Here is a 12,097-nt window from a genome sequence, read left to right as displayed (position 1 = left end):
CCATCACATGAGTTAATCTCCTCATTTACAAAAAAGAAAACTGGAAACAGAAGGAGAACAAAACTTGTTCAAGGTCTCAAAGCCAGACAGCAAACTAGCTCCCAAGTCCAACCTTCTTGCTCTGGTCCTAAGCAAACAAAAAATATTAATATGAGCTACTGCATTATGGAAAGTCTGCTTTTCCAAAGGGCAGACCAAGAGTTCAAGGAAGAGTTTAAATAATAAATATTTGTGATCTTACTTTCATGCTTTTCTATTTTCCATTGAACACATATGCATTATCTTCTATATGTCTTTTATGTATAATCATTTGCTTCCTGTTCCTTGCGGTTTTAAAGTTGTTTTGTATGTTTAAATTTTATTTTACTCAAATTTCAGAACCCAAATTAGTGCAAGAATCAGACAAAGCATAACTTTCAAAACAATTAAAAAAAAAAACATACAGCAAAAACGAGTTGTTGTTTCCCCCCTCCTCTTCCAGTGCTTAAATAATCTTCCGAATCCAGGCACAGAAAGCAAAGGCTTTCTGCTAGTGGGAGGAGCTTGCTTCTCCATTCTGGTGTGATCCAGGAACAGCTGTCTTCCAGCTCTGAAAGAGGTGAAAATGTGTTAAGCGATGCAAAAATTGTCTTGAAGTTCGCGTGTGTATGTCTGTGTGCATGTGCGTGTGGTGGGTGTGGGGAGAGAAAAGGGGGTGCCAATTCTGAGGGCAACGAGAATCAGAAGTCAGAAAGGTGAGTGGTGTGTAGCATCTCCCTTTCAGAAGGGGCTGAAGAAGAAATTGGATATGATGGTCCGGTAGGCTAAATCACGCTGGATTTGTCTCCCAGATAAAGGGAGGTCTGCAAAGTAAGTCCCATTTCTAGAGCGAAAAGCCTTAGGACCGCTTGTTTTAGATGGCTGGGGAATATTTATTCCTTGTTCCACTGATGGGAAAATCAGCGTCTGGCAGGCGCTGATTGGTGGAAAGGAAAATGGTGATAGTGGGGTGGGAAGAGGATTTGCTGAGCCTTCTCCTGCCTCCTCAACCTGTAACTCTTCCTTAGTAGTCTCCCCTTCACCCTCAGGACCCTTTCCGGCTCGTCCTAGATTAACAGCAAACGAAAACCTTGAAGATATTTGAACTAAAGCGACCCCTAACGTTGTAACCTGTGACCGTGATTAAATTTCAGCGATGCGAGGGCAAAGCGCTCTCGGCGGTGCGGTGTGAGCCACTTCCCTGCGCTGTCTGTCTCCTCCAGCAGCTCCCCAAGGGATAGGCTCGCCCTTGGTGGTCGACCCTCAGGCCCTCGGCTCTCCCAGGTCGACTCTGACGAGGGGTAGGGGGTGGTCCCCGGGAGGACCCAGAGAAAAGGCGGGGACAAGAAGGGAGGGGAATGGGAAAGAGGGAGAGGCATCATCCCAAGCCCAACCGCTCCCGATCGCCACAAGAGTGCTCGTGATCCTAAACTTGAGGTGAGGCGCAAAAGCGCCCCCAATTTCCCGCCTTGCGCAGCCAGGCAGGCGGCTGGAGTTGATGGTTCACCGTGCGCCCCCTGCCCCATCCCCATCCGAGATAGGGAACGAAGAGCACGCTGCAGGGAAAGCAGCGAGCGCCGGGAGAAGGGCGGGGAGAGGCGCTGACAAATCAGCGGTGGGGGCGGAGAGCCGAGGAGAAGAAGAAGGAGGAGGACGAGGAGGAGGAGGACGGCGACGGCCAGAAGGGGCCCAAGAGAGGGGGCGAGCGACCGAGCGCCGCGACGCGGGAGTGAGGTGCGTGCGGGCTGCAGCGCAGACCCCGGCCCGGCCCCTCCGAGAGCGTCCTGGGCGCTCCCTCACGCCTTCCCTTCAAGCCTTCTGCCTTTCCATCCTCGTGAGCGGAGAACTGGGAGTGGCCATTCGACGACGGGTTAGCGGGTTTGCCTCCCACGCCCCCAGCCTCGCGTCGCCGGCTCACAGCGGCCTCCTCTGGGGACAGTCCCCCTCCCGGTGCCGCCTCCGCCCTTCCTGTGCGCTCCTTTTCCTCCTTATTCCCTATTAAATATTATTTGGGAATTGTTTAAATTTTTTTTTTTTAAAGAGAGAGGTGGGGAGGAGTCGGAGTTGTGGAGAAGCAGAGGGACTCAGGTAAGTACCTGTGTATCTAAACGGGCGTCTTTGGAAATCCTGGAGAACGCCGGGTGGGAGACAAATGGTCGTGGGCACCGGGAGGGGGTGGTGCTGCCGTGAGGACCCGCTGGGCCAGGTCTCTGGGAGGTGAGTACTTGTCCCTTTGGGGAGCCTAAGGAAAGAGACTTGACCTGGCTTTCGTCCTGCTTCTGATATTCCCTTCTCCACAAGGGCTGAGAGATTAGGCTGCTTCTCCGGGATCCGCTTTTCCCCGGGAAACGCGGGGATGCTCCATGGAGCGTGAGCATCCAACTTTTATTTCTCTTACCTAAAATCTGTCTGCCCGCTCTCTTGGTTTTTCTCTGTAAAGTAAGCAAGCTGCGTTTGTTAAATAATGAAATGGAAGTGCAGGGAGGCCAAGTCAACAGGTGGTAAAGGGTTAACAAGGGCGGGCGCGGGGTCCGCCTGGGTGGAGGCTGAGAACGCCCCCTCAGGTTGGTGGCGCGGGGTTGGAGACGGCCCGCGAGTGTGAGCGGCGCCTGCTCAGGGTAGATAGCTGAGGGCGGGGGTGGATGTTCGGATGGATTAGAACCACCACCCTTGGGCTGGCTGTTTGCCTGAGGTTGAACCACACCCCGAGTGAGTAGTTAGTTCTCTTACCTACGCCTCTCCACCATCAACCTGTTAGCCTTCTTCTGGGATTCATGTTAAGGATGCCCCTGACCTTAAGCCTCCAGCTTCCATGCTTCTAACTCATACTGTTACCCTTTAGACCCCGGGAATTTAAAAAAGGGGTTAATTTTTTCATGCAACTCCACTTCTGAAATGCAGTAATAACAACTCAGAGGATTCATCCTAATCCATGGTTAGGTGGCTAGACTTTTACTAGCCAAGATGGATGGGAGATGCTAAATTTTTAATGCCAGAGCTAAAAATGTCTGCTTTGTCCAATGGTTAAATGAGTGTACACTTAAAAGAGTCTCACACTTTGGAGGGTTTCTCATGATTTTTCAGTGCTTTTTGTTTATTTTTCCCCAAAAGTTCTCATTCAAAGTGTATTTTATGTTTTCCAGTGTGGTGTAAAGGAATTCATTAGCCATGGATGTATTCATGAAAGGACTTTCAAAGGCCAAGGAGGGAGTTGTGGCTGCTGCTGAGAAAACCAAACAGGGTGTGGCAGAAGCAGCAGGAAAGACAAAAGAGGGTGTTCTCTATGTAGGTAGGTAAACCCCAAATGTCACTTTGGTGTTTGTTCATGACTGATGGGTTAGGATAATCAATACTCTAAATGCTGGTAGTTCTCTCTCTTGATTCATTTTTGCATCACTGCTTGTCAAAAAGGTGGACTGAGTCAGAGGTATGTGTAGGTAGGTGAATGTGAATGTGTGTATTTGAGCTAATAGTAAAAAATGCGACTGTTTGCTTTTCCAGATTTTTAATTTTGCCCTAATATTTAGGACTTTTTGAAAATGAATGTTTCTGTGCCTACATAATTCTATTTCAGAGGACAGTTTTAAAAACCCATAGTCTTTTAAAAAATAATCAAGAATATTCTTAAGAATCAAAATCATTGATGGGTCTGTGATTTCTTTTACCATCATGAATAATGTTTGTCAATTTTAATCCATTCTGATTTTTTAAATATGACTTTGATATGCCCCTGTGATGTGTATAAAGAGACCTATTTGTGGCCCTGAAATGGAAAGAACAGATTAGTCTTTGGTAGAGTTACTTCATGTGATCATTTGGTCTCTGTGAACACTGAGGACAGAGAAAAGTGCTTGAGGGCTGCTACTAATCTCTCAGAAACATTTATATAGTTCATCCATCAAATGACACACATACTAAAAGAATAAAGAAATTGATGCTTATTACCTACTTGTTCCTAAAGTTCCACCTTGGGGTATACACCCAAACTCTGACTCTCTTTTCTGTATCTTGAACTGTATTCAATTGAGTGTTATTTTACAAACACTTTGAATTCCTTGGACAAGAATAGACACACATGCTCTCATCCACAGGCATAGACACACACACTCAACACAAACACACTGCCCATTCTTCCTCTCTTCTTTCTCCTCAGAGCTTTTTCACATTCTCTGGTGGCGACTATAGCAGTAAGAATCACAGGATGAACAGTCAGGTGGAGGATGAGAACACTGAGTTGCCTAGCTGAAACACATGCTCCGTCTATGTCTGCAAAGTGAAAGAAAGCTACACTATCTCTTCAAGATAGATCAGTGGGGGAAATTTTATACTTGGAATGATTTATATGAATGAGTCTCGTCAAAGTTCACAACACATTTTTTTTTCAGTTTTTTATTTCCAGTTTTTAGAGTCAGGGCCTTGCTCTGTCGCCCAGGCTGGACTGCAGTGATGCTGTCATAGCTCACTGCAGCCTTGAATTCCTGGGCTCAAGTCATGCCCCCACCTCAGCCTCCTGAGTAGCCAGGATTATAGGCATGTGCCACTGCCTCATTATTTAGACGTTTCTTATGTTGACTTAATCTTCCCACAAATCTTCAATTAAATTACTTTTTTTCTACCTTAAAACATATTTTCAGAAAGTCATTGAAATAGGGCGTTACAAGAGGAAAAAACTGATGAGTTAATTTTAAATATTTTATGAAGTGTGAATTATACCTTTTTAGATGGAATTTGGAATACTGAATCAGTGACATGCAGTTTATCAATATCTTTCCGTTTGTCCTCAGATTTCCAAGTTCTGCAAGCACAAGTTTCTTTGACTTAGTTACCTTATAACTGTTCATTGAAATCATTTTCAATGTCTCTCATGGCATTTAACACATAGCACATTCTATAAATTATTTATTGGTTACATTCTGAGTTCTAATTGAGAGTTGAACTTACACACAGAATTTAAGATAAAAAATGACCATGTGAAGACACAATAGTATAGTCCAGAGGTTGGCAAAATTCTTGGTAAGGAATCAGATAGCACGTATTTTAAGCCATGAGATCTATGTCTTGGCCAGGTGCTGTGGCTCAGGTCTTTAATCCCAGCACTTTGTGAGCCCAAGGCTGGTGGATCACTTGAGCCCAGGGATTTGAGACCAGCCTGGGCCACATGGTGAAACCCTGTTTCTACAAACAATGCAAAAATTAGCCGGGTATGGTAGCATGCACCTGTATTGCCAGCTACCCAGGAGGCTGAGGTAGGAGGATGGCTTGAGCCATACAGCTCGCTTCAGAGGTTGGTGAGCTGAGATCGAACCACTACACTCCAGCCTGGGTGATAGAGTGACACCCTGTCTAAAAAAAAAAAAATCTGTGTCTCCAGTCTGCTGTTGAAGTGTGAAGGTAGTCATAAACAATAACTAGTGTGGCTGTGTTCCAATAAAACTTCATTTATCAAAACAGGTGGTGGGCTGGAATTGTCTTGTAGGTTGTAGCTTGCTGACTACTGACAGAGTGGAAAGAAAATGCACCAATCACAAAAACCAAAGTTTTAGTTGAGACTACATCACTTATTACCTTTAGGGTCTTGGGGAAGCGTACTTAACATCTCTGAGCATCACTTCCCTGATTAGTAAAAAATATGATTTAGAAAACTGCAACTACCTTGCAGTTTTTTGTGAGAATGTCATAATAAGACAGGACATATGAATAATTGAGCGCACTTTTATATATAGGAACCATGGTTATTATTATCAAATAAACTCTCCAACGGAATAATTACTTTGCCAGCATGTTTTCTATTTATTCTTTTGTCCTTCATTACATACCTAATTTAAAATATTGGAGGTGACCAAAGACCATTTCATAATTTCACTTACGGCCGAAGATGTTTGGTAGAAGCCTCATAAGAAAAGTAATCTCATTCCTTTATAAGAATATACTTTTGACAACTACTTTTTAACTCATTGAAGAACTACCTTAATGATCAGTGTTATTTTTGTGGGTTTTGTTCCCTCCATTTTTGTTATCTGTGTACACAAATTTTCAATCAACGTACTTCAATTTAATAGACAAAAATTTCTTCAGATGACTCAGAAATTAATTAGATCTAAATTCAAAAGCAGAAAGATTTAATTATCTTTATATAATGCTAAGTAATATAAATGCAATAAATGCAAGAAAATGATGATCTTTGAGTCTCTTCCAATGCCACTCTGCTCAATAAGCAGCAGTGGCCGTCAGTGAAACTGATAGTAAATTCTCAAGTCAAAATGTGCTTCACCTCACTAAGCTGACAAAGTCAACATAATATGCACAACAGGGATAGCTGAGTTCTCAAAACTCTCAGGTATTACTTCTGACATTCTTCTCCACTCTGTGCTCTTTTGAGGTTGGGAAGACAAGATAGGGTGGGTGTGGGACACCTCCACTCAGGGAAGCCATCAGCTCTGGTGTCCCTACAGCATTTATACCTTGCTAGTCACATAACCACTTGGCACCTATTTTGTAGCTGTATGTTATCAATTACAGATTACTCATAAATTAAAGGCTAACCATCAATTACAGATTATTAGTAAATAATTATGACCTCAAAAAACAGCTGATTGGTTTGATACATGGTAACCTTATGAGGACTCTCATTTATCTCTTTTTTTTTAAGGTATATACATGTCTTTTTGTTTGGGGTTACACTACAAAAATATAAAATATGTTGCATAAGATATTTATAAAAAATAATTAATTATAAGTTCTAATGATGTGGTTTAGTGGCATTCTTTCTTTTTCTTTTTTTCTGAGATAGGGTCTCAATCTGTCACTTCACTCCAGGCTGAAGTGCAGTGGTGTGATCTCAGCTCACTGCAACCTCCGCCTCCCAGGTTCAAGTGATTCTCCTGATTCAGCCTCCTGAGTAGCTGAAATTACAGGCATACGCCACCACACCTGGCTAATTTTTGTATTTTTAGTAGAGACGGGGTTTCACCATGTTAGCCAGGATGGTCTCGAACTCCTGATCTCGTGATCCCCACACCTCGGCCTCCCAAAGTGCTGGGATTACAGGTGTGAGCCATTGCGCCCAGCCTAGTGGCATTCTTTTTTAAAAATAAATTTAATTGTGTATATTTAGGGTATACAACATGTTATGGGATACATTAGACACTAAAAAAATTACTATATTGAAGCAAATTAATATATTCATAATCTCCCATAGTTACCTTTTTTATTGTTTTTGTGGCAAGGGCAGCTAAAATCCACTTCTTTATCATAAATCTCAAATATAGTACAATTTTATCACCTATAATCCTCATACATTAGATCTGTACACTTGTTCATCCTACGCATCTGCTACTTGCTTGGACCCTCTGGCCTATATGTCCCTATTTTCTACCTACTTTTCCACCTCTATTAACCCTGTTTTTTACTTAGTCTCTGTATATTTGAATTTTGTTTCAAGCTTCCACATATATGTGAGATAATGTAATATTTTTCTTTCTGTGTTTGGCTTATTTCACTTAGCATAATGTTGTCTGGGTTCATCCACATTGTAAATGGTAGGATCTTGTTTTTTTACGGCTGACTGATATTCCATTGTATCTATGTACCACAGTCTTTTTATCTACCTATCTATCGGTAAACACTTTAGTTGTGGCTATTATATTTTTCTTTTTTTCTTTTTTGGAGACAGGGTCTTGCTGTCACCCAGGCTGCAATGGAGTGGTGTTATCATAGCTCACTGTAACCTCAAACTTCTGGGCTCAAGAGATCCTCCTGCCTTGGCCTCCCAAGTAGCTGGGACTACAGGCATACGTTACCATGCCTGGCTAATTTTTAATATTTTTTGTAGATATAGCATCTCACTCTGTTGCCCAGACTGGTTTCAAACTCATAATTCAAATTTAAAATAGAGTATGACAATTCTGTAAAATATAAAAAACATGTCCACTCCATATAGGAAGTTATACAATGAGAAGACGACAAACACTATTTACATTACTGTTGATAAGTTTTTAACAAAGAAATAAAACACTTTAATTTTTAATGTTTTAAATTCTGGTTTGCTAAATAAATAAATATTAGTTTTAGTGTTTTTAAAATTCCTTGTATATTTATAAGTGATCTTCCTGCCTCGACCTCCCAAAGCACTGGGATTCCAAGCAAGAGCCACTGTGTTGGGCCCTTGGGAACAGATATGCTGAAATCTTTTCTTGTGGATCTACACCCAGAAGAGGGATTGCTGGGTCATATGCTACTCTATTTTTAATTTTTCTTTTATTTTTAGTGAACATGTAATAATTGTATATAATTGTGGGATCCAGAATTGTATTTCCATACATGTATACAATGTGTGATAATCAAATCAGGGTAATTAACATATCCATTACCTGAAACATTTATCATTCCTTTGTGTTAAGAACATTAAAAATTAAAAATTCTCTCTTCTAGATTTTTGAACATATGCAATAAACTATTGTTAAGTATATCACCCTACAGTACTACAGAATGCTGGAACTTATTCCTCATATTTGGCTCCAATTTCATATTCCTTAACCAACCTCTCCATGTCCTCCCCTCCCTCTTACCCTTGTCAGCGTCTAATAATCATAATTCTACTGTCTACTTCTATCTCATTGTCTTTGATTTAGAATACGTTTCATAACTTAACCAAAGGTCAAATTCTTAGGTACTGCTAAGGCAAAGAACAAAGATCGCATTCTAGCTGTTAGACATTTCTTACTACTAGTCATTTTTAAGACAACATGGGATGCAGGGGGTAAGGATGAGAAATAGAGATTGAAACATATTCTCTTAAATATCAGCTATTCTCACTCTGCATAGTTCTAGCACACACAAATTCCAGTTACTATGGTTAGTTAAATGACACCAGCCCCTAACAACACAATTCAAATTTCTGTTACCACAGTATACTGAAAGTCATTGCATAAAGTACAAGCTTTGCTGCTAACTCTTCAGCCTTCAAATCATTACATAAATAACAGAGACCCATTATAATCAGTGACAAAACCACAGCACTTGTTTCAAAGCTTTTTGGAGATTGGTTGCTTCATATCTGTTATGCAGTTCATACAGACAGCAATGCCCCTACTTGTGTGGCCACATTGTCTCCCAGTGGTGAGCCCATGTGATGTTTCACAAAAATGCGCAATCAAAAGAGGAAACTGGCCAGCAAAGATGAAAGAGTAGCAAACAAAGGAAGTGAAACTTGCTGGAAGTAAAATTTGAATCAAACATAAGTTGATTTATACAAGAAGTAGCCACCCTGAGGATGTTGTCACTGCTGCAATTCAGGAGACTCTAAATATGCAGTCAGAGGAACGTATTGAGGTGAAGGTATCCGTATAATGGGGAAAGAGGTTGTGATAAAGAGTGAAGGTGTCCCGGAGGAAGCGATGCTGAAAAATACACCTTATGTTAAATACACTGTCAGTATATCATGACATTAAAGTGCAAATGGTAACATTTTGTAAACTGATCCAAACTTAAAAAGGAGAATGATAATTCTGTAAAACATAAAAATCATGCCTATTCCATAAATTATACAGTGTGAATTACACTGAAAAATCCAACATTAGAGAGGATATGAATAAAATTTTCACAACCATAATTTTAATAATACACATAATAATTATTTGTATTCAAGTTTAGTAATGGTCAAGGTTTGGAAGAAATTCTGATCCTGTGTGGAGACCCTAGTTTGAATGTGCTTATAGCCTATTATTACATGTGTAATGTTACATAAATTACTTAACTCAGATTTTTAATTTCATCAGATATTTAAAATGGGCATAATATAACTATATTAAATGGATGTTATGAAGATTAAATAAGATGATATGTAAAATGTGGTTTTTTTGTTTGTTTGTTTGTTTGTTTTTTGAGACAGAGTCTTGCTCTGTTACCCAGGCTGAAGTGCAGTGGCACAATCTTGGCTCACTGCAAGTTCTGCCTCCCAGGTTCACGCCATTCTCCTGCCTCAGCCTCCCAAGTAGCTGGGACTACAGGCACCCGCCACCACGCCTGGCTAATTTTTTGTATTTTTGGTAAAGATGGGGTTTCACCATATTAGCCAGGGTGGTCTCGATCTCCTGACCTCGTGATCTGCCTGCCTTGGCCTCCCAAAGTGCTGGGATTACAGGCATGAGCCACCGCATCCGGCCTAAAATGTTTGTTTACATAATGGGTGTTCAGCACATGTTAAATAGCCTTCTCTCCATCCTTCTTCGCTTTTGTTTCATGGGTTGACTGATCTGTCTCTAGTGCTGTACTTTTAAAGCTTCTACAGCTCTGAATTCAAAATTATCTTCTCACTGGGCCCCAGTGTTATCTCATTCTTTTTTCTCCTCTGTAAGTTGACATGTGATGTGGGAGCAAAGGGGATAAAGTCATTATTTTGTGCTAAAATCATAATTGGAGAGGACCTCCTGTTAGCTGGGCTTTCTTCTATTTATTGTGGTGGTTACTGGAGTTCCTTCTTCTAGTTTTAGGATATATATATATATTTTTTTTCTTTCCCTGAAGATATAATAATATACAGACTTCTGAAGATTGAGATTTTTAAATTAGTTGTATTGAAAACTAGCTAATCAGCAATGTAAGGCTAGCTTGAGACTTATGTCTTGAATTTGTTTTTGTAGGCTCCAAAACCAAGGAGGGAGTGGTACATGGTGTGGCAACAGGTAAGCTCCATTGTGCTTATATCCAGAGATGATATTTAAAATATCTAGTGATTAGTGTGGCCCAGTATTCAACATTCTGAATGAAATTGTGAAACAATCACTGAGCATTCTAAGAGCATATCCGTCTTATTGAAACTGAATTCTTTATAAAGTATTTTTAAATAGGTAAATATTGATTATAAATAAAAAATATACTTGCCAAGAATAATGATGGCTTTGAATTGATAAGCTATGTTTATAGTAAGTGGGCATTTAAATATTCTGACCAAAAATGTATTGACAAACTGCTGACAAAAATAAAATGTGAATATTGCCATAATTTTTAAAAAAGTAAAATTTCTGTTGATTACAGTAAAATATTTTGACCTTAAATTATGTTGATTATAATATTCCTTTGATAATTCAGAGTGCATTTCAGGAAACACCCTTGGACAGTCAGTAAATTGTTTATTGTATTTATATTTGTATTGTTATGGTATAGCTATTTGTACAAGTATTATTGTGCAATTATTACATTTCTGATTATATTATTCATTTGGCCTAAATTTACCAAGAATTTGAATAAGTCAATTAGGTTTACAATCAAGAAATATCAAAAATGATGATAATCATCATCAGATGTTGAGGAAGATAAGGATGAGAGTGCCAGAAATAGAAAAATCAAAGGAGAACCAAAATTTAACAAATTAAAAGCCCACAGATTTGCTGTAATTAAGTTTTCTGTTGTTAAGTACTCCACGTTTCCTGGCAGATGTGGTGAAGCAAAAGATATAATCAGAAATATAATTTATATGATCAGAAAGCATTAAACACAATAGTGCCTATAAAAATAAAATCTTCCTATCACTGACTTCTAAAATGGAAAGGAAGACAATGATATGGGAATCTTAATACAGTGTTGTGGATGGAACTAAAAACACAGGAGTCAGATCTTCTTGGTTCAGCTTCCTCCTTACTCCTTATCAGCTGTGTGTTTTTTGCAAGATTCTTCACCTCTCTGTGATTTAGCTTCCTCATCTATAAAATAATTCAGTGAATTAATGTACACAAAATATCTGGAAAACAAAAGCAAACCATATGTATTTTATAAGTGTTACTTATAGTTTTATAGTGAACTTTATCTTGTGCAACATTTTTACAACTAGTGGAGAAAAATATTTCTTTAAATGAATACTTTTGATTTAAAAATCAGAGTGTAAAAATAAAACAGACTCCTTTGAAACTAGTTCTGTTAGAAGTTAATTGTGCATCTTTAATGGGCTCTGTTGCAATCCAACAGAGAACTAGGTAAGTAAGTGGACTATGTTGACTTCTAGGGACCTCCTATAAATATGATATTGTGAAGCATGATTATAATAAGAACTAGATAACAGACAGGTGGAGACTCCACTAACTGA

General features: G+C 39.7%; 1 protein-coding gene across 7 annotated transcripts in view; it reads left to right on the top strand.

Annotated features, from left to right (window-relative positions):
• SNCA (synuclein alpha) overlaps positions 1-12,097 on the top strand; it is a 179,365-nt gene that overhangs the window by 67,084 nt on the left and 100,184 nt on the right. Inside the window, exons 1-3 of one of the 7 annotated variants that reach the window (XM_054553432.2) lie at positions 502-598; positions 3,162-3,307; positions 10,659-10,700. In XM_054553432.2, coding sequence (XP_054409407.1) covers positions 3,187-3,307; positions 10,659-10,700 — 163 coding nt within the window. In that variant the 5' untranslated portion in view covers positions 502-598; positions 3,162-3,186. 7 annotated transcript variants of the gene reach the window in all.

The sequence above is a fragment of the Pongo abelii genome, chromosome 3 (genome assembly GCF_028885655.2).
Source record: "Pongo abelii isolate AG06213 chromosome 3, NHGRI_mPonAbe1-v2.0_pri, whole genome shotgun sequence".
Classification (NCBI taxonomy): domain Eukaryota; kingdom Metazoa; phylum Chordata; class Mammalia; order Primates; family Hominidae; genus Pongo; species Pongo abelii.
The sequence above is the reverse complement of the archived record's forward strand: the minus strand, read 5'-3'. Positions and strand labels throughout refer to the sequence as shown.